This window comes from Crocodylus siamensis, chromosome 4 (genome assembly GCF_052110815.1).
Source record: "Crocodylus siamensis isolate JL-2025a chromosome 4, ASM5211081v1, whole genome shotgun sequence".
NCBI classification, from domain to species: domain Eukaryota; kingdom Metazoa; phylum Chordata; order Crocodylia; family Crocodylidae; genus Crocodylus; species Crocodylus siamensis.
The window spans coordinates 113,894,169-113,917,325 of record NC_143398.1 but is presented as its reverse complement, the minus strand read 5'-3'; the positions used below and the strand labels follow the sequence as shown (position 1 = coordinate 113,917,325).

Sequence of the window (23,157 nt, the reverse complement as noted above, 5' to 3'; positions counted from 1 at the left end):
CTGAGGCCTGTCTTCAGAAATCAGAGTAATCCTGGGTGATTTTATCCCACTCCACTTCTCTAAATCTGCTGCTGTTGCTGCTCTGCAAGGGGATTAAAGGGCTCGCAGTGGATTATGTAGGGGCTGCGGCTGCTGCAGAGCTCCCTCAAGTCTTTTCCATTTCTGCAGGACACAAGCTGGACTGAACCCAGTGGTCACCCTGGCAGCCATGGGGGGCCTCTTCTGAACCTGCCCTCCAAATACCTCTGGAGAATTCATCTGCTGCAGCTGGGTGGAGCTCTGCTGTCCTATTGCAGCTACCCTCTCCTTGGAGGGGGGCAGTGAGGAGGGACAGCACTGAGAGGTGGCTGCATGTGGCCTGACAGGTCCCCACAACTCTGCTTTTCAGCCTGACCCCTGACCCCCAGCAGGACGCCATGTTGGGGCCTGCCTGGACAGTGCTGGGACCTTCCTAGGGTGGCAAACCTGGCTGGGAATCTACGTTTCTGCACTGGACCTGTTGCCGATGGGTGTTGCATGGAGAATGGTGCCAGGAGTCATCCTGTGGCTTTTTCTCTTGCTTAGCTGTCTCCTGCCCTCCACCATGTCCCAGATGAAGATACCACTAGAAACGTAAGTGTTTCCCTCACACCTCTCTCCACATACTCTTCTGCCCTCTGTGGCCCGTACTACCCTGCCCTGTCTACTGCCTACCTCCACTACTAGTCCCCTTCTGCACCTTGCCCTTCATCATCCCCTTTTCTTGCAGTGCTTTTGTCCTTCCTGTAACAGCATCACTGCCTTGCCTGAAAGAACCACCATCACCCACACCCTTCACGAAGATAACTCTTGGCTTGAAGACAGCAGAGCTTAACTTGTATGAAAAATCTCTTTTATTTATTTATTCCTTTGGCCGTTTTCATGCTCTAGATCCAAAACCTTTTCAGATCACTAGATCCAGGCTGGAGTGGGAATCAGTCCCACTGGACCTCACAGGAAAAATATTGTTTTCACAATATGCAGTGCAACCTGGTGCTCTGGTCGCCAGACTGTGGTATGTGTATCTCTGAGCGTAGGTGAGTTTGGTATTCCCTCACTTCACTTCACAACCTCTTTTTAAGGTTGTGGGTTATCACCCAGTGATGTTTGGGTGCCACTGGCAAAGGACTGGGTCTCCAGAGACCTCAGTTCAGTTCTTGGCTCTGACCCTGGTCTACTCATGACCCTGAGAAAATTACTTCTTCCTTGTGCTTCACTTTTCCCATTTGTAATAAAAAGGAGGGAGAGGATAATAATACTGTCTTACATTCTTTATGAAGTGCTATATAAAAGCTAAAGACTGCTATGGTATCCAATAGTATCTGTTGCAATACCTCAGCTCTGCCTGGTGCAGCAGGTAGACTTAGTTTAAAGATGTTTGGGAGAGCTGGAGGCCAGTGTAGACTCCTTATTTATGCAGCCTTGTAACAGCCCTTAAGGCCATAGCACAGAGCAGGATCTGGAACTCTTATGAGATGAGAGGAATCAGTGAGTGAAGTTGTACCTTGTCAACCATCTTTTTTCCTGTTAGATCAAGATGGTCCAGGGCAAGGCTTGTTGTTCCTTTTACTTCTATGTATGTATGCTACTGTGCCCTTACCCCAGGTCCATACAACACTACACCAAAAGTTTTCCTAGCAATCACTAACGTGTGCAGCATATGTACATGCACACATTTACTTTAGTGTATGGGCAGGCTGATCACTTAATCTCCTTGGGCTTCCTTTCCTTATTGGTAAAATGGAAGCAATGGCACTTATCTGCCTTTTTAAAGCACTTTAAAATCTCCAGATGGAAAGCACCATAGCAGTGCAAAATACTATTCACCTTGTATTGTATGCATTGCATTTGGGTGCACATATATACATGAACATATATGAATTTATGTACAGACTTTCCTACCACATGCTTTGGCATGTGCATACAGACATGTATATATTCTATACTTATGTGCATATATGTATGCATGTACTCTGCATGTTGGTATGCATACTCTTCCTTAAAGTCATGTTATGGATAGTTGTTGAAGGGCTGTATTCTACAAAGTGAGTTCCATATTGGCTTTGAATCCTTATTTGGCAGATTGCCATGACACTAACAGGTCTGAATAAATAGAGTTTAAAAAAATCTGACCTTATTAAGCTGATTTAAGCAACTTAAATCCTCTAAGATTAAAAATATAATGGTCATATTGTATGTAAATGTTTATATGGGTCGTTTTGTCTGAAGCGGAAGAGATCTGGATATTTCTGCATACCAGAATAGCTTGGCTCAGAGAGCAGAGAACACTGTTGTGCCTGGAAATTTTTTTCTCAGGGCAATGACTTTGGGAGGCAAAAAAAAATACTTTCCTATAAGTGTTGAAAAAATCAATATTGTATTGGAGAAAGAGTTCTATTAGCTTAACTGGCAGAAGAAAGCTTAGGTTTCTTCCTGAGACTGAAAGGAGTGTTTTGCATGCAAATACCTTAAGACTTCTTGTTTCAAAGGGATGTTAACTTGTTTCTGCCCTTCTGTTTGCCATTTACATCTCCATTATGTGTGCCCCATGTCTTCAGTTGTCTGCCTACATTGTCTCCCCTGACTCCCTTATAATGCCCTCCCATGTGTCTTCTCATGGCTCATCCCTTCCTTTTGACCATCTATTCATCATCTCCTAGCTACTGAGGTTAGAGTCTGGTTCTCCCTTTCTGTCTCTGTGGTCCTTTCAGTAGCTGCTGCCTTCCCAGAGTGCACTTTGCCCCACCAGAAGTGGCTGGATGTGGGCACATTTTGGTGGCCTGGCTGCAGAAGCAGGCAGACATAGGCATAGCCTAAGACAAAAAAACCCAGTAGGTGATAAAATTGCTTTTGCTGGTAACCGTACTGCAGTTGTCTCTGGAAGCCCCATGCTTTGGTTTCTTATCATTGCCTTTTTTCTAGTAAGAATAAGATTTTGAGCCTTGTGGTAAAATTCTTGTTCTAAAATTAAAAGTCTTGTATAAGCAAATTGTGAAACTGGCTGCTTCAGGTGGCCATGAGATTAAAAGGTGATATTAGGGGAATCAAGCTCTCAGGCTTCAGGGGGCAGAAGTTGATTGTCCAACCTTACCTCATTTCAGTGGTGAGCTAGGTATATTGTTTTTACTTTCCAACTTTTCTTCAAACACAGCCAGCCTACTGGGCTTGACAGCACAGCAGTCTGAATTGGAGCAGTAAATGCTGTCTTCAGATCAAACACATATGGTCTGCATTTTTTTTCCAGATTAAAAGCATGGTATGGCTGACAAACGATGCAGAAAGCAATATATTCACTCTAAAAGCCAAAAAAAAAAAAAAAAAAATTGTTGATTTCAGAGTAAGAAGAATCTCACCTAGTACTTCAAAGGATGGATACCAGATTCACTGTGCTGTTATACCAGTTACACCCCAGTGCAACTCTATGCCATTTGCTGCTTTACACTGGCATAAAACTGGCAGTGGAGAATTGGTACTCTAGCTTTCATGTGTTCTTAAATCTGAGAGGAACCCTCTGAAAATGGTAGGTAAAAATCTGTACCTCATGAATAACTGGTGTGTTCTGTGGAGTGCAGATGGTATTCCGTAAAGTAGACCCCTCCTAAGTAAACCTTTGTTAAAGGAACTGAGTGTAGGTGGAACTGCCTAGTGTGATTCATCTAACAGATTTGTGATTAAGTATTCAATTAATTACAACGGCCATCTATTCTAATGAGGAGGGGGGTGTGCTCAGTGTGCACATCTCTGCATGGCGTTGCTATTGCCAGTTATTTATACGATGGTATAAATGTTCACGGTGCTTTACAGAGCAGTAAGACATGTGCCAGAATCTGCTTTCACTTCACACCAGTCTCAGTCTGGAAGACCTCCAGGGAAAGCAGCATTTTATTTTGGATTCACACTAGTTAGAGTAACCAAGCTCACAGTCTAGTTCATTGTCCCTTCCCCAAATATTATGGAATCTAAGGGCAAATCCAGATATCCCAACTGCAAGCTTGCTGGGTTCTTTCTCATGCTAGCTAACATCTCAAGTTAGCTAACCCTTGTTAGCATCAACAAATTGTGACTTAGGGTGGAGACAGAAGTAACAACTGAAACCATTTAAACACTTCAAAGGGCCATCTGTACAAATGTACATGCTTTGAAATACTCCAAAAGCAGATGAAGTGCTAAAAAATAACTCATGAAATTTTCACAAGAGCCAGTAATGTAACAAATAGATGGTGATTTGGCACTCACTTAAAGGTGTTGCATGAATGGCAGCTGCCACCATTGCAGATGGGCTGGCCCAGCTGCTGCAGCCACCACAACTGGCCTAGCCTCTGTCACCGCTGCTATTGCTCAGAGTCCAGACACTGGCTGTGTTGACTTGACACACGCCAGATCAATGCTCAGAATCTCAATATTGCACTGATAGACAGGAGGGCATGATACAAAATTATATATACACACAGAAACTACACGAACACTCTATGGCACACATGCACAGATACAGACACACAACCACACACTTCTGTGGCTGTGTGTTAAAACTAGGGGGCGTTTGGGGTAACTTGGGCTTGGGGTCACAGTGCTGGTGTTACTCGGGGTCAAGGTGCCGGGGTTACTTAGGATCACTTAGTGCCCCAGGGTTACTTGGGGTCACCTGGTGCTGGGGTGGAAGCAAGGGGAAAAGCCAGTGTTTTGGAGGTGGCAGAGAGGGACCGGAGACACAGACAGACAGACAGCAGAACAGAAGTCAGAGGGGCAGAGAGCAGAGATTGGAGCAAGGCTAGCAGGTCAGTAAGACAAAAATGCAACTCAGGGTTCCAGAATAACAGTTTTATTAAACAGGCAACACACTACACAGCTCCACAAAGTTATTGGGGTTCCCACACACATGCACAAACACTCACACACACGCACACACACAATGGTAGTAGGAAAGGAAAGGCTTAATGGAGGGGTTTGAGGTCCAGGTAGGTACAGACAGAGTCCAGGTCCCTTGCTTGGGGGAAGAAGGTGGGTGATAGCTACCTATCCCAGACTGAGAGTTGCTCTTGATGGCCAGCAGCTCAGAGACAAATGTAATTACTATGCCTTCAGTGTTGTAGGTATGCAGGGTGATTTTCATACAGAAGACAAGCTTCTATTGTAGGAGAATAGTGTCATTTGGACATGATGCAACTCACCTTCCTGAGGTATTAACACCACTGGTTTTTCTTTTTTTCCACTGTAGGGTGAAGTCCTGGGCAGATACCTTTGGTGGGGAGTTATATGCCATCTCAACAAAGTATTCGGGCTCTCTCCTATTGCAGAAGGTAGGCAAGACCTGCAAAGGAGCTTTGCAGGTGTCAGATTTCCCTTTTTCTTCAACTATTTCTCTCTGTCCTGGGGACACCAGGGAGAGAGAGAAAACACACATAGGTCTGCACTAACTCTGAAGACCATTTAGGTTTGCTTCCTGATCAGCATCCTGTAACCTTCATAGGGCCAGAGGGATGCCACTGCAGTAAACAAGACTGTCAGACTTACACCCTATCTTAACAGGTTTCACTGGCTCACTTACAATTTCTGGTTCTAACTATGAAATGCTCCCCTGGTTTTTAATACTCTGCCTAAGTATTGTTCATTTTTCCTGTCTGACTCTGAATCCACCTCTGTCCCCTTAGGACCATTTACTTCTCTCCTCCATTACTTACTGCATACCCACCTATTCTCCATCTGTTCACTCTGACCTAACACCTGATACTGTCCTCTTGTTTTCTAAGTTATCTCAGCAAGGAGTTCCTGGTTCATTTCTCATCTGTTCTTCTCCCTGTGGGTCCCTTACATCTCTTTAAATCTTGCTTGAAAACTCTCTGTTTCTTGAGTTTCAGGGTAGTTCCTAGAATTATAGAATCAAAGGGCACGTCTACAGGAGACACTTAACTTCATATTAGCATAGTTTACTGCCAAGTAAGCATGTGCACAGTGGTGGTGTGTAGGGTGCACGGGAGTGTATGTGCAGCCCCTGACAGCCAGCGCTCCACCGTTAGGTGACAGGCAGTGGAGCAGGAAGGCAGGCTGGGGAGCACTGGCTGGGGAGTGGGGGCACCAGGAAAAGTGCCACTGGCACTTCCAGGAGTGCCGCTGATTCCCCACGCCGCAGTTGGCGAGACCAGTTGCTGACTGGCTGCTGGGGGGGCACATGCCTCCCTGACTCAGGAGGCATCAGTAGCCCATGCATGTGCATCTACACGTGTACATGCTTACTTTGCAGTATACATCCCTAATCCCCAGTAAATCTGCTACCTGCAAATGCAAGTAGCAAATTTACTCAAGGTTAGTAACAAGCTCCTTAGCCCCCACTAATGCCCCCCTGCGCCAGCAGCAGGGAGCTTCCAGCCCCCGCTCCCTAATCACAATTGCAGAACAGGCACTGGGAGTTTGTTCCTAGCCCCGACTGCAGTTGTGGAGAGGGGGCTAGGAACAGGCTGGGAGTTTGTTTCATAGTTTCATAGTTTCTAGGGTCAGAAGGGACCTGAGTAGATCATCCAGTCTGACCCCCCGCCATAGCAGGAAATAATACTGGGGTCAAATGACCCCAGCAAGATGTTCATCCAACCTCCTCTTAAAAGCCCCCAGGGTAGGAGCCAGCACCACTTCTCTTGGTAGTTCCAGATCCTAGCCGCCCTGACTGTGAAGTAGTGCTTCCTGATATCCAGCCTAAACCTACCCTCTGCCAGCTTGTGACTGTTATTTCTAGTCATTCCTGGTAGTGCTCGGGGGAACAGGGACTCCCCAGTGCCTGCTGGTCCCCTTTGACTAGTTTGTAACAGGCCACTAGATCCCCCCTCTGCCTTCTCTTTTGGAGGCTGAACAGGTTCAAGTCCCATAGCCTCTCCTCATAGGGCCCCTGTTGTCCCCTGATCATGCGAGTGGCCCTCCTCTGGACGCTCTCCATGCTGTCCACATCCCTCTTGAAGTGCGGCGCCCAGAACTGGACGCGGTACTCCAGCTGCGGCCTGACCAGTGCCGCATAGAGGGGGAGGATCACCTCTTTGGACCTGCTTGAGATGCATCTTCATAGTTTCATAGTAGCTAGAGTCGGAAGGGACCTAGGTAGATCATCTAGTCCGACCCCCTGCCTTGGCAGGAAAGAGCACCGGGGTCAGATGACCCCGGCAAGGTGCTCATCTAACTTTCTTTTAAAAATCCCCAGGCTAGGAGCCTGCACCACTTCCCCTGGAAGCCGGTTCCAGGCCCTAGCCGCCCTGACTGTGAAGCAGCGCCTCCTAATATCTAATCTAAACTTACCCTCCGCCAGCTTGTGACCGTTATTCCTGGTCACTCCTGGCAGCGCACGGGGGAACAGGGACTCCCCCAATACCTGCTGATCCCCCCTGACCAGTTTGTAGCAGGCCACAAGGTCCCCCCTTAACCTTCTCTTGTGGAGGCTAAACAGGTTCAGGTCCCGTAGCCTCTTCTCATAAGGCCTGGCCTGCTGACCCCTGATCATATGAGTGGCCCTCCTCTGAACTCTTTCCATATCGTCCACGTCCCTCTTGAAGTGTGGCGCCCAGAACTGGACACAGTACTCCAGCTGTGGCCTGTCCAGTGCCGCATAGAGGGGGAGGATCACCTCCCTGGACCTGCTCGAGATGCATCTGTGGATGCATGACAGGGTACGGTTGGCCTTCTTGACTGCCTCCCCACACTGCCGGCCCATGTTCATCATGGAGTCAATGACGACTCCAAGATCCTTTTCCGTCTCCATGCTGGCAAGAGGGGAGTTCCCCAACCTGTAAGTGTGGTGCCGGTTCTTCCTCCCCATGTGCAACACCTTGCACTTGTCTGTGTTGAATCCCATCCTATTCACATCCGCCCACCCTTGTAGCCTGTCTAGGTCTGATTGTAGCCTGCCCATGTCCCCCCACATCTTAGTGTCATCAGCAAATTTGAACAGGGTGCTTTTTACCCCCTCATCCAAATCGCTGATGAAGATGTTGAACAGTGCGGGCCCGAGGACCAAGCCCTATGGAACCGCACTGCCCACGTCCTTCCAGGTTGAGAAGGACCCATCCACTACCGCCCTCTGGGTGTGGCCCTCCAGCCAGTTGGTGACCCAATTGAGTGTGTGGGCATCGACACCAAAGTCCCCCAGTTTCTTAATGAGAACAGGGTGAGAGACAGTGTCGAATGCCTTCTGGAAGTACAGGAAGACTATGTCCACTGCTACCCCTGCATCTAATGATCTGGTAATCTGATCATAGAAGGCCACCAGGTTGGTCTGACAGGACCTGCCACTGATGAACCCGTGTTGGTTGCCCCTAAGCATGCAGTCCCCTGCTGGCACCTCCTGGATGTGTGCCAGCATAATTTTCTCAAACAGCTTGCCAAGGATTGAGGTAAGACTAACTGGCCTATAGTTTCCTGGGTCCTCCTTCCTCCCCTTTTTGAAGATGGGAACCATGTTGGCCCTCTTCCAGTCCTCTGGGACCACACCAGAGCACCACGAATGCTCATAAAGCCGTGCCAGGGGTCCTGCAATGACCTCGGCCAGTTCCTTTAGGACTCTAGGGTGGAGATTGTCCGGGCCGGCTGACTCGAACACGTCCAGCCCCTCCAGAAGCCCCCTAACTAGTTCCATGCTAACCTTTGGCCCAGGTGTGCCTCCCCTGGGGCCCAAGGGGGGCCCAGCAGGGTGGTGGCTGTTCTGGTCCCTACTTAGGAAGACAGAGACAAAGAAATCATTAAACATTTTAGCTTTGTCATCTGGTGTGATGACCAAATTTCCCAACATGTCCTGCAAGGGCCCCACGTTACCCGGGACCTTCTTTTTGCCCCCTATGTATTTAAAAAAGGACTTCTTATTGTCCTTAATCTGAGAAGCTAGTCCTAATTCCATCTCTGCCTTGGCCTTCCTAACTGCCCCCTACAACCCCAAGCGACTGCAGAATAGTCATCCCTGGTGATGACCCCTTCTTTCCATTGGGTATATGCCTCCTTTTTAGCAAGGAGACATTCCCAGATGCTTTTAGTGAGCCATGGAGGCTTGTGTGCTCTCCTGCTCCCTTTGATCCTCATTGGGATTACCTTCCTTTGGGCTTGGAGGATCGCCTCCTTAAGGAGCAACCACTCTCCTTGGTGTCTCCAAGTCGACTAGCTGAGTTGTTCTGCTTAGTCGAAGTGGCCCCTTAAGGATACAAGGCGCTCACCCTCTGGGCTACACTCACCAAACTCGCCTGCCACGACTTTGATGATTCCTGGTTCAGATGGACTATCTGGCACGTGCGCGTCCAGAAATGAGACCTTATGTCCGTCGGGGAGCTGGTGAGGGCTCCTCCACCCCTACACCCTCGCCCGTGCCTCCGCGTAGAAACCTCTCTATGGCTCCGTCTTCTAGTGTAAATCCAAACCTCACCAGAAGTGGTGGAGGAATAACGTCAATGCCACCTCTGCCTGAAGTGGAGCCCCCCGTTCTTGCCTCGAGCAGGGTCCTGTTTCTTTCTCTGGGGCCTTCCTCAATGGATATCCTCAGCCCTCCCTCTGGGCCCGCCCAGTGATTTGACGCTGTGGGCACGCCGCCAACAGTCTGCCTGCCCCTTTGATCCTTAGGGCTTTCCCTTGCCCTGCTCCCGCCGGAGCCAGACACTCCTGAACGTCGCGGTCAACCCGTCTCCGCTCTGGGTCACCGCCTCTCGGTTGCGCGCCTCAGTGGAGCCTTACTGCTGCCCCAAAATGTGTGAATCCAGCCTCGGGCGGCGCGGATCCGCCCCTCCGCCTCCTCACTGGTGTCCGCCATTCGCTGTGGCGCTTCCGGTTCCGTTTCCGCTGCCCCTCGTTCCGGCGCTGCTTTTGAGCTGGACTCTCCTGCCACACACCTGCAAGAGGTAAATGTTTTCCCCGCCTTCCGGCGCCGGGGCGAAGGCGTTCCCGTTGGGGGGGCCAGCCCAGCGAGCTCCAAAGCCCGCTGGTTCACCTGCTCCCGCACACTTGGACATCTGGCTCCCCTCCCCTCTGGGACCTCAGCACATCCCCAACTATCCTCCTTAGCTCGTTGAAGTTTGCCCTCCTAAAGTCTAGGGCTGCTGCCTTACTGCATGCCTTTGTCACCTTGCGCTGGATGGTAAATTCCAGCAGGCGATGATCTCTGTCACCTAGGTGGTCGAGCACCCTCAGCCCCCTCACCAGGTCATCACCCATGGCCAGCACTAGGTCCAACAAGGCATCCCCCCGGTGAGGCTGTGCACCTCCTGGGTTAGATAGAGGTCCTGCACTCTAAGAACCTACGTGAACGGTCAGACCTGGCTGACTGCTCCTCCCAGCAGATGTCTGGGAAGTTCAGGTCCCCCATGACAACCACATCTTTAGCCTTCACTACCTCTGTGAGCTGACCTAAGAATTCCTGGTCAAGCTCTTCCCCCTGGTTGGGAGGTCTGTAGTAGACCCCCACCGTTAAGTCTCTCTCCCCTCGACTGCCTTGTACTCTAACCCAAATCACCTAAGAGTGCCCCTCCTCTGACTCCTTGCTAATTGATGAGGATGTGTATTTGTCCTTGATATAGAGTGCCATGCCCCCACCTCTCCTTCCTATCCTGTCCCTCCTGTACAACCTATAGCCCTTGACATTCATCACCCAGTCATGCATAGAGTCCCACCATGTTTCCGTGATCCCCACTATGTCCGGGCTGGTGTCAGCCATCAGGAGGGTGAGTTCCTCCTGCTTGTTTCCCATGCTACGAGTGTTTGTGTAGAGGCATTTGAGGCCTCCTGTGGATGTGTGTACTGCCCCCTAGCCCTGGCCCCCATTGGTTACCTGTTCGCTCATTTCGCTTGTTGGTCTGGTCTGAGCTTTAGTTGTGAGTGTTGTTTGGTCTGGCAGTCTGATGTCTCCTCCGCCCTCATCTTCCCCTTCCCCCAATGAGCCTCAGCCCCTGCTTCATGATCACAACCCCTACTCCACGAGGGCTGGGAACAAAGTCTGTGGGAACAAGCTCCCCAGCCCCCACTCCATGACCACAATTGAGAGCATGGATCAGGGGCTGGGAGCCCCCTGGATGGGGACAGTTCCTTGCTCAGCCTAGAGCTGGCTGAAGCATGAGCATCCTGGAGGTAGCTGGAAACCGTCCTGTTTTGGGCAGTCCCGAGCCAGCTTCTGGCTGCACGTGCAGACTTCCCTGTGCAGCCCAGGCCTGGCCAGGAACTGTCCTGGTCAGGGGCAGGTCCCAGCCCCCTGCCCTGATCAGGTGATCAAGGCATGGGGCTTGGAAAGAGCTGCAGGGGTGGGGTAGGTCCCAGTCCCTGTCCTGATCCACCATCTCCTTGCTAGTTGCTAGCTGTACCACCAGCAGATCAGGGCTGGGGGATGGGTCCTTCCCCTCCCCTGGAGCTCTTTTCAAGGCCCAAGCCCTTATGAGAAAGCCAGGGCCAGGAGCTCCCTGCTGCTAAGGCAAGAAAACATTGTCCCCGCTCCACTCTGGCAGCAGGGGCCAGGAAGTGTTCTCTGCTCACCGCTGGGCTAGCACCCAGGGGGAGCCTGGAGCTCCCCACAGGGGTGGCAGAGGCCCATTGCAGGACTGCAGGGGAATCTGCTCCTTAATCACCACATGTGTAGATGAAACCTTTACTCCAGAGTATTTTACACCGCAGTAAATTTGGGCCAGAGTAAATGCATGTGTAGACATGCCCAGTGAGTTGGAAGGGATATCAAAGGTCATTTAGTTCATTTAGTTACACAAATGCAGGATGTGCTATTTACTATGTTATTCCAGATAAATGCCTTTCCAGCCTCTGTTCCCTGAAGCAATTGTAATGCCAGGTCTTAAAGCAGTTATATAAAACTAACATAACTCAGAACTAATTAGTGTTTCACCCTGACTAGCTCATCAGACATGGTTCTCTAATCCATAATTCTGCAACTTCAGGACAAGAAATGTAAACTTCACATCCTCCAAATCTTAAGCTTCCTCGGAGTCAAAAACCTTCAGATTGGGAACATTGAGCCAAATTTTTGGCTGACTTAAGTGGTGCAGCTTTAGTGCCTTCAATGGAATTTTTCCCATTTACAATAGCAGGGACTTTGACGCATTATCTCTGATTCACGAGGTCCATAAACTCCGATAGGATATACTGTCAATTGATTAACATAGCAAAAATACGTCTTAGGTTTTCACTGAAATTAACAGCTTGTTAATAATTTTAAACAATGAGTTTGCTTACTACAAGTTTGAATCTCTAAATTCTGCTTACAGATAGCTAACTTGAAGTCTGTATGTGTGACTTGGGGAAGTGATATACAGGAAACACTCAGTATTTACAGGTTCAGCATTTGCGGTTTCAAATATTTGCGAATGCCAAACCCACATTTTAAATACACTCGGAAGGCACCAGTCATTCATGAGCACAGTAATCATCCTAATGACCCCAACATCAAGGGGCCTCTCTGCTAGAAAGGAATTGGGGGATAAAAGTATGAAAGTCAGAATAGTGTCCACACTGGATTCCAGTTACACTGTAAAACTGGCTAGTACCAAAGCATGTGTCACACTGATGGCTCTTGTGATAGTAAAAGGTGGTGTAGGCAGACTGTCAATCATGGTAAGGAACCTAGGAAGCCAGGTCTAGCCTCGTCCGGTTGCTCTTAGCTGTAATTGCATTTCCTCTGGCAGCAGTTCAAGGAACAGAGCCATATGTCCAACCTGAGAAGATTGTATATAAGTTAAATGTGTCGTATGCTGGCTGCATGCTGTGGGCAAAATCTGAGTATGTGGGCAGGACCTGGCTAGGCTAAATCACTTTGTAACTATACAGACATCCCCTCTTGACTGAAACAATGCCAGCACATGCCTGCAGTGGCTCAGTCTAGAAGCCAGGTTGCACTAGAGCAGCCCTCCCTTCCCTTCTACAGGGCTGAGCTGAGGGAGGATGGCCAGGCCTTGGCAAGATGCTGTGATTAGGAAGAGATTCGCTGCCCCCTTGATAACAGAGCACTTATCATATCTCTTATCAGCATTTAGTGCCCCATCAGAAAACAAAGCCTCACTCATTAGTTCAAGCTCTTCTTAAACAGCTTTTTCCAAAGGAAGGAATGCAGGGACATTACAGCTGAGCTGTTGATTAGCTCCAAAAAGCCTAGGCAGATACTGTCCTATCTGCCTTACACAGCATTAGCACATACCACATGCTGGCTACAGTCTGTGCTGTGGGAGAGAGCAGGAAGGCATCTCTCCTTAAGCTATGAGTGGGGGGAAGGAGGAAGAGCAGCACAGGGAAGCCAGCAGACCCTGCTGTGCCTGCAAGTCTCTACCAAGCTGCAACCAGAGAGCAGAGGGGAGGGGCCAGCTCTGCTGTGGAACAGAGAGCCCTGCCCAACCCAGAGAGCATGCCCAGATGCTGGGGGAGTCTGATTTAACTTAAACCAGCAAGGGGTCTGGGACAGACATTGCATAAACTGGTTTGACCCAAATCAGCTAAGTCTGATACTACATTCAACCAGGTTTATCTCAAACCTGTTTCAGACATTTTCAAACTGATTTATATGCACTGAATGTCTGTTCTGTTACAAATAGATACTACTTATAGTAGGTACTACTTGTAGGATTGTAGGTGCTACTATAATATTACTATGAATGAAGGCAGGGCAGGGTAGCACCTCACAGACTAACCCAGGGAAAATCCTAGAAACATTCATCAAAGAGGCTATATGTGACAAATTTGCAGAAAGCATGATACTGAATGAGAGCCAGCATGGTTTCATAATGGGGAGGTCTTGTCTGACCAACCTCATTTCTTTCTATGACTTGTCACCTGGACAAGAAAAAAAGTGGTTGAGATCATATACCTCAACTTCCAGAAAGCCTTTGACCTAGTATCCGATGAAATACGGATCAGAAAATTGGAAGATATCAGGCTCAACTGCAGGACCATCAAGTGAATGTGAAACTGGTTGCAGGATAAGACACAGAGAGTCCAAGTGAATGGATCGGTGTTGTCCTGGTGAGATGTGGGCAGCGGCATACCCAAGGGGTTGGTACTTAGCCCAGTACTGTTCAATCTTTTCATCAACAGCCTGGATGATGGGGTGAAAAGCCCATTGGCTAACTTCACAGACAACACCAAGAAATGGGGTTGTGCAGACAGACCCGCAGATAGGCTGCAGATACAAACAGACCTAGACAGGCTGGCATGTTGGGCAGAACCAAAACCAGCTAAGGTTCAATGTAGAGAAATGCAAAGTGCTGCATCTGGGAAGGAAGAACCCCAGCACACCTACAGGATGGGCATCGCTAACTTGACCAGCACTACAAATGAAAGGAATCTGGGGTAACACTAGATGCCAGCATGAATATGAGCTGGCAATGTGATGCAGTAGCTGTTAGGGCTAATAAAAGCCTGACATGCATCAATCAATGCATCTCCAGTAAAACCAAATAAGTGATTCTCCCCCTTTACTCAACATTGGTGCAGCTGCAGCTGGAATACTGTGTCCAGTTCTGCGCGCTGCTCTTCAACAAGGATGTGCTAAAGCTCAGGAGGGTTCAGAAGAGGGCCCCTGTATGATCAGGGACTTGCATGGCAAGCCATACGGGGAGAGGCTGAGAGATCTCGGACTCCTTAGTCTAGAGAAAAGAAGGCTGAGAGAGGACCTGATTGCAGCTTACCGCTATATCAGAGGTGTACATCAGGGGCTCGGTGAACAACTGTTCACCAGGGCACCGTGGGGGAAAACTAGAAACAATGGCCACAAACTCCTGGAAGATACTTTCAGGCTGAACATTAGGAAAAACTTCTTCTCAACTAGAGTGTCCAGACTATGGAACAAGCTCCCCCCAGATGTGGTGCAATCATCTACCCTAGAGGTTTTCAAGAGAAGACTGGACAGTCACCTAGCTGGGGTCACCTGATCCCAGGTGTCTTTTCTGCTCATGCAGGGGGCTGGACCCAATGAGCCTTCAGGGTCCCTTCCAGCCCTATGATTCTAAGTTTAAACCAGTTTCTGATTACTTAAAACGATTTATGTGTAATGTCTATCCCTAGCCCATGGCTCTACCTCCAAGGTATCCCACTCCATACTGGTAAACAAGTTAAGAGGCCATGACTTGGATGATTACACAGTCTGGTGGGTGGCAAATTGGCTAGAGGGTTGTACCCAGAGAGTGGTAGTTGATGGGTCGGTATCGACCTGGAAGGAAGTGGGTAGTGGGGTCCTGCAGGGCTCAGTCCTTGGACCGATACTCTTCAATGTCTTCATCAGTGACTTGGATGAGGGAGTGAAGTGTACTCTGTTCAAGTTTGCGGGTGATACAAAACTGTGGGGAGAAGTGGGCACACCGGAGGGCAGGGAACAACTACAGGCAGACCTGGACAGGAAATGACTTGCTTGGTAGTACGGAAGCAGAAAGGGATCTTGGAGTCCTAGTGGACTCCAAGATGAACATGAGTCATCAGTGTGACTAAGTCATCAGAAAACTAACTGCACTTTATCATGCATCAGCAGATGCATGACAAACAGAACCAAGGAGGTGATACTTCCCCTCTATCGGGCGCTGGTCAGACTGCAGCTGGAGTACTGCGTGCAGTTTTGGGCACCACACTTCAAGAGGGATGTGGATAACCTGGAGAGGGTCCAGAGGAGGGCCACGCATATGGTTAAGGGCTTTCAGGCCAAGCCCTACGAGGAGAGACTAAGGCACCTGGACCTCTTCAGCCTCCACAAGAGAAGGTTGAGAGGCAACCTTGTGGCTGCCTATAAATTCATCATGGGGGCACAGAAGGGAATTGGTGAGGCTCTACTCACCAAGGTCCCCCTGGAGGTCACAAGAATAATGGCTAGCAGAGACCAGATTTAAACTGGACATTAGGAGGAACTTCTTCACAGTTAGAGTGGCCAAGGTCTGGAGTGGGCTCCCAAGGGAGGTGGTGCTCTCCCCTACCCTGGGGGTCTTCAAGAGGAGGTTGGATGGGCATCTGGCTGGGGTCATCTGAACCCAGCACTCTTTCCTGTCTATGCAGGGGGTCAGGTTCTATGATCTATTGAGGTCCCTTCCGACCCTAACATCTATGAATCTATAAATCTATGAACTCAGCCACTGACTTGCTGTGCAGCTGTAACCAAGCCATTTCTCTCTGTGCCTCTTTTCCTTCTGTGTGTCTTCTCTTTAGACTGAAGGTTGTTTGTAGGGCTGTGTGAAATTTTGCCGGCCATTTTGTTTCAACACTGTTTTGACTCATTTCAAGGTCAAAACAGCAAAATCAAAATGAAACAAAGGGCCTCAAAACAGCCTCAAAACAAAATGAGGCTAGTCGAAATGTTTCAACCATAGTGCTGGGGATGGAAGTCAGTCCAGCTGGGCTGACTTCCCATTCCCGGCACTAGACCGGGTGGGGAACAGGAGGTCAAACCAGCTGGGCTGACTCTTGCCCCCCCAGCCTGATCCAGCGCTGGGGGATGGGAAGTTAGTCCAGCTGGGCTGACTCCCTGTCTGCGGCAGATCTAGTGAAACGTTGAAACAGAGTTGAAACAGCCTCACTGTTTAGACAAAGCAAAACAGAACAGCTGTTTCGAATCAAAATGAAATTTGATACAAAACGCTGTTCCATCAAAGCCTCAAAACTCAAGGCAAAATGGAACAGTGCCATTTTACACAGCCCTAGTTGTTTGGGCTAGGGATTGTACAGAACCAGGGATTGTGGGTACTACTATAATATTACTAAGAATGAAGGCAGGTCAGGGTAGCACCTCACAAACTAACCTATTCAGAGTGGCATAAGCTTTCATAAGCTATAGCCTATTTCATTAGATGCAGTGAATGGACTTGCAGAGAGCAGGGGTCCTAAACAGAAAGGAATAAATTAATTTAAATATAAAGGATAGGGAAAGGGGGAGGAAAGGAAGGGAACAGTGCTGAGAGAGGCCAAGGTACACTGAAGAGATCAAATGGGATAAACAAAGCAGTTAATTCAACGAAGAACATAGTGAGTTATAAAAGCTAGTCCAGGTAATGATACAAATCCAGTCTCTGTTGAGACTATACTTAACATATCCAGTCTGTGGATGTTTTCCTGTTCTGCAATTTTGTATTCAAGTTGGTTTTTAAAGTTATTCTATCATTGGCTTTTGTGTCTTTCTGAGATTGATGTCATATCATGTCAGAGCATTCTTTCATATTGGGACCATCCCATCTGTCCAATTTAGACAGCAGAGGAGCACTATGAGCAAACTATGGTATAACCCTGTATGCTATAATCTATGTAATTTAGTATAGTGATGATGTGGTTTGTATTGATGAGGAATTGCAGCTTGCATCTGGGTTCATTACAAGGCCTGGTGCCTCTGTGAGAATAGGAGTTGGGTAACCTGTTGCTTGAGAGACACATTTGAGATTGGGGTGGGATCTCTGTAAGCCAGGAAAGTCTTGTACTCCAAGGCTGCCTTAAGATCATTCTCATTTTTCAGGAGGCATTGAAGGTCATTAATGATGTGTCCCCACACAAAGCTATAGGTGTTAACAAGAGAGATTCTGTTGTGCTTGTCACAGGGTTGGTATTATAGCAGGTCAGAGTGGGATCTGAATCTGGCTTTGTTGATTTGACTTGCTACATTTTTTATACTGTCAGCATCCCTACTTCAGATCCCTAGGGTGTGCAATCTGGTCAGTAGGTTCAGAGTAAATAGGGTTGTAACACAGAGCTTAGCTCCAGATAATGTATCTAGTGGTGTGCCTAGGATACTAAGGAAAACTGCCATTGCATCCAGGGGGCAGATAGAAAATAAAAAAACACACCAAGCCTGGAAAAAACTTGTGTAATTCAGAGAGAAGAAGTGAGATTTATAACTGAAAAGTAACCCAGTCTTGACAAATGAACCCAACAAAATAGTCACAAAATAGTCACACTTTACTTGCCCTGCTCAAGGATCCTGAGTCCTGCCCTATAAGAGAAAGAGGGCATTTTGTTTTCTTCTTGAACATGACTGAAGTCTGATGCAATACCAATGGACTGTGCTTTGCCAAAAACGGATTTAGAAATCAAGACAAGCAACAGAGTGGGACATGGTTTTGCGCAGTGCTTTCACAGCGAAAAATTCTATTCATTGACTCTCCATCCTCACTTCCTGCAGGAGACGGATCAGATTTCTAATCTAACACCACCCTGCTCTCATTCCCTGAGCCCCAAGTACCTAGACTTTACCAGAAGGACACACATGCAGTTCATACTAGAATTGCCTTTTATCAGGTCCTTTCTCATCCTCTGTTAGGATCAAATACTTTCTCACTAGTAATCTTATTAAAGCAAAGACAAGCTTGGCAGTCTTCAGTTTGCATCCTTGCCACTTACCATTGTGGAGAACAAGTTGTTCCAGGAGCCTTTGGTAAAATATTGTACTAAACCTTACAATATGAATAAACCTGTTGGGCGCGTCCACACATGCAAGCACGTGTGCTTGCAGCAGCTCAAATAGAAGCGGTGCAAATTTGAGCCGGGGCTTTTTGCTTCAGTGCACATGCTCGGACATGCACTTTGTTGTGGAGCAAATTGTGCCACTTGGGGCACAATAACCCTGCCTGGCTCCTCCCAGATCTTCAGCCAGGGAGAGCTAGAGCCCGGGGCCAGCACCTGTGCTGTCCCCAGCAGTATAAAAAGCTGCCCTGGCAAGTAGCTCAGGGCTACTAGCTCTCAGGAGCTTCTGAGGCCCAGCCAACTGGCATTTGGGGACACTACCCCTTGTGCCAGCTAGACTGCTGAAGCAGCCCTGAGAGTTCCCTGCACCCTCTACCCACTGCAGCAGTCTGGCTGTGGGGGCTGCTGCCTGTCTGTGACCTGCTGTGCACCTGCCAGACTTGGATGGGGACTGCAGAGCCAGTAGAGGCATCTGCCCCTCTGGGCCAGCTGCCAGTGGACTGTGGTTACAGGGTTGGCCTTTTTGCGGCACTACTGCCATGTGTGCCCCTGCCCGGCCATCTGGGCAGCTATCACCCGGAAGATGTTCCAGGTGTGGTGGCCTGATTTGAACTGTCAAAGCATGTCCTCCTGGCCCCATTTGTCCAGGAGGTCAGCCACAGCCAGGTGGGTCCAAGATGCCACCTCTGAGCAGGCAGGGTCCTGCCACTGGCCTCCCTAGCAGGAATTCTGGTGTTCCCTATTGGAAAACTGAAAAATCCCTGATAAAAAAAATCCCAAAGTCACTCTGTAAAATACCCCCAAATCCATGTTCCTCCACAAGTAAAACAAAAGACCACTATAAAGACAGAGAGCAAGAAAGAGACAGTGATCAGTTGGACAATGTTTTACCTGCTGCATGTTTCAGCACCAGGGTGTGGGGCCAACCATAGAGATGCTGAAGACCCAGCCTCCGGTTGCCTCGCTTTTTTAAACGTTGATTTTTTTAAGGCCTCTCCTGCTTTTTTAAACATCAATTTTTTTAGACCCCTGGGTATCCAGGGGTCTAATTTTCACCCCACACTGCAAGTTTGCAGCACGGGAAACACTTTTTTGTTCCTGCATGTGCCTGTTGGCTCACCTCAAAGGGGTTTGAGGTGGGGCAAGAAACACGAGTGTGCTCATGTGGACACGCCCGTTGAGAAACATTAAACAGTTCTTCAAGGAGACTAGATCCACAGACAGCCTTTATATAAGACAACACACACACATACAAAAATAATGAATGCAAGTAATGGTTGGCAAGTCACATGTACATAATAAGTCAGGAAATTCAAATACAAATATTTCCAAATGCATATTACCTCATTTGAACTCCACTGCATATGTGTCATAAAGAGTATTTTTGGATGGCTGTATATGTAATCTGGATTGGATTTCCCTGCCACCCACGGGGTTTACAATGTAGAGGGCAAATCCTTAATCAGTACTCACTCTTTGCTCAGACAAAACTCTCTTTGAAGTCAGAGGGAGTGTTGCCTATATGAAGATAGGGTCAAAAATAAGTGACAGTATACATACCCATATTTGGCCCTGCTTAAAGAACTTCATATATTTATCACAGAATCATACGGAAAGTGTCTAAAAGTCCAACCCCCTGCACAGATAAAGGATACGTTATTCCTAAACTGTGTCAGATGGATGCTTATCCAGACTCTTCTTGAAAACCTTCTGTGAAGGAGAGTCCATTATTTACCGTATTTTCTCACATACAATATGCACCCTTTTCCCCAAAATTGGGGGGGTTCACAGGAAAGCCATTTTCTTCGCTGGAAAAAAGCATGTCTGGAGACACTATACATGCCATGCAGCTGCCTAGCTGGCTGCCAGGGTGATGGAGTCCTGTGTCAACCCTCTCATAGCAATAGCGATTGGTTGAACACTGTAGCTTGTGCTAGAAACACCAAGTGAGCCACTGGTAGTATCTTGATGAGGCTTGTGATGGAGAAAAAACCTGTTATTTACAGGACCATATATAAAGAACTAAGTACAGTAATGAACTAACAGGTGTGCTACTGCCCTTGCAAGGCCTGGGGCCTAACCTTGAGTGCCATAGGAATAAGTCCTCCTGAGAACATAGAGGCCAGCTCCACATGAGCAGGGATATGCCTTTACAGCAGCACAAATAGTAGTGGTACAAATTTGTCCTGCTACTTTGTCCCCCAGTATACACCCCTGCCCATGTGCTTTGCAGTTTCACTCGTCCCGCTACTCCATGTGTTGCAGTGTGAGGGAGAGGGGGTCTGGCTGGGACATAGGATGCCTCAGTAGGGGCTAGCCATCCCCTGCACTGAGACAACCTGTGCCCTGGCCAGCTGGGGAGCAGGATGTGGAGATGGAAGAGCAGACAGCCCAGCAGGCAGCCCAGCAGCCAGCCCCCATGCTGAGGCACCCTGCACCCCAGCCAGCTACTCCCACAGTGTGTGGAGATGGGAGAGCATCTCTGTGTTTGTCATGGTAGTCACCACTTTGGGGTTTGTGCCACTTTTTTTCCAGGTTTCTTTTTGTTTTGTTTTTGCTACCAGGAAATCCCAATAGCAAATTTTGCTCCAGTGCTGCAAAACAGCAGCACCGAGCACTAATTAACGTGCAACTCATGTGGCTTGTGGTGCTGCAAAGAGGTTTTCAGTTTCCTGCCTTCTCTGCTTTTAAATCCAATGAGCAGAGAGAGGTTAGCTGTGTTAGTCTGAACCACCAGACAGGCAGAAGGCAGGGGAGAGATGCACCTTATAGACTAACGGAATCAGAGATGCAGAAGTTTTGGGGAGTAAGAGTTCATTCTCTTCCTCCTGAAAGGTTATACATCTTTGAGTGAGCTCTTACTCCCAAAAGTTTCTAGTCTATAACGTGAATCTCTATCCTGCCTTTAAATCTGCTGTTTCCTTAATATTTAGCATGGGATTTCCTTGGATTTCTTTTAATTTGGGTCTAGCTTTTTGAATGAGAGTATAAATAATATTGTAACCAGCATATCCAACATGTCCAACTTTCAAGCTCACTGGATCCTTCCATCCCTGTTTCACATCTCTGATGCCCAGTGAGTCCATAGGCCCTTTTAAGAACTGAAATACAGGTTTTTCCTTTGGTACCAGACAGTTATAAAGAAATTTGTTCTCCAGCTGGGCACAAGCCAGGAATCATCCAGGACAGTCAGATCAAATTTTACATGGCCAAACTTAAATGTTGCTTTCTTGGGATAGACTGAACTCTATATTGCAGCAGTGGCATAACTAGGACAGAGTGACTGGAGCAACTGCCCCTAGTGCCAGCTTGCAGAGCTGAGAAAGGGGTGCAAAAATACTGCCTGCAGCTGCCCAGTTGTGCTGGTGATGTGGCAGCAACCAGAAGTCATGATTGCCCCTGTATTCCAGGTACACAGTCATGTTGCTACAAGTTTGTTATGCTGTGATGCAATGACAGGGCAAGTTCATTTATTAGCTTGGTAGTTCCTATTGTGCAAACACTGTTTTGAGATCTAAGTGGGAATTAAATGGTGTGCACGCTGTTTGTGTTCATGGTGTCTAGTTCATACAAATTACTTTTGCCCAAAGAAAAACATGACTTTACATTATTTATTTATTTTCTTAAATAGGCAAAAAATAAAATAAATAGAGAGAGAAACTAAATAACATTAAGTCCCATTCATTTCTAGCAATTAAACTTGAAAGGATGATTTGTTCCTTTCTACTGAGAAAGAGAGTTTAGCAGAGAGGCAAAAAAAAGGACAAAGGACATAAAAAAATCTAAGCTTTGTTTTATTGTGGCTGGTTGCTGTGGTCTTTCAGTGGCTGTCTGCTATACATGGAGCTTGCAGCCACCATTAACAAGTTCAGGGACAAAAATCACATCAGGCAATTCTCTGGATGTCTGTGCCCTGGAGGGCAACTGGCTCAGGATTTGACCCTAAGTAGGTCAATATTTTATTGTTTTTATTGAATAAAAACAAATAATTGAATTAATTCCTGGCCCCAAAGAAATCATTGTAGAGCTTCCATTAATTTCAGTGGGACCAGGATTTGCTTGACTATAGTTAGTTAACTAGATACTGTAAATTGAATATTATTTATTGGAACCAGTACCTGCTTTCCTTCTTCAGCTAAAATCCTACTTCACTACTTTACTGTCAGGGCGGCTAGGATCTGGAACCAACTTCCAAGGGAAGTGGTGCTTGCTCCTACCCTGGGGGTCTTCAGAAGGAGGCTAGATAATCACCTAGCCAGGGTCGTCTGACCCCAGTACTCTTTCCTGCCATGGCAGGGGGTCGGACTTGATGATCTGCTCAGGACCCTTCTGACCCTACGAACTATGAAACTATGAAAAGCCTCACTGACTTCGGCTGAAGGTGAGGCTATGATTTGGCTTCAACTATGTAATTACTAGAAATCACTACAAATTACTAAAAATGCAGGGGAATTCAATTAAATAACAGTTAAATAATTTTGCTGAGTGGAGTATCTTTGTCTTAATATATTGTCACTACCCCAGAGTGGTACAATGCTATGTATTAGATCAGACTAAATTTTATGGAACTGTGACACATATTTGGCTATAAATCTTCCTTGATAAAGAGTGTAAGATATGGAATTCTGGATCTTCTGCTATTCCCTGACTTGTATGGAAGGAGAATCTCAGCTGTTATTGTAGTTTAAGGGAGTAGTCTTTTAGTGAGTTTTCCATGAGCACCTTATGAGCATTTGGACTCTTACCTTATTGAAAATAACTAGCTGTACAACTTTAGCA

At 47.6% G+C, this 23,157-nt stretch overlaps 1 protein-coding gene across 1 annotated transcript in view; it reads left to right on the top strand.

The window, feature by feature from the left end:
- Positions 1-505: 505 nt before the first annotated feature.
- Positions 506-23,157, top strand: part of CACNA2D4 (calcium voltage-gated channel auxiliary subunit alpha2delta 4) — a 182,736-nt gene continuing 160,084 nt past the window's right edge. The window contains exons 1-2 of the mRNA XM_090041104.1: positions 506-612; positions 5,234-5,315. Coding sequence (XP_089897230.1) covers positions 506-612; positions 5,234-5,315 — 189 coding nt within the window. The remainder of the gene's footprint in view (positions 613-5,233; positions 5,316-23,157) is intronic.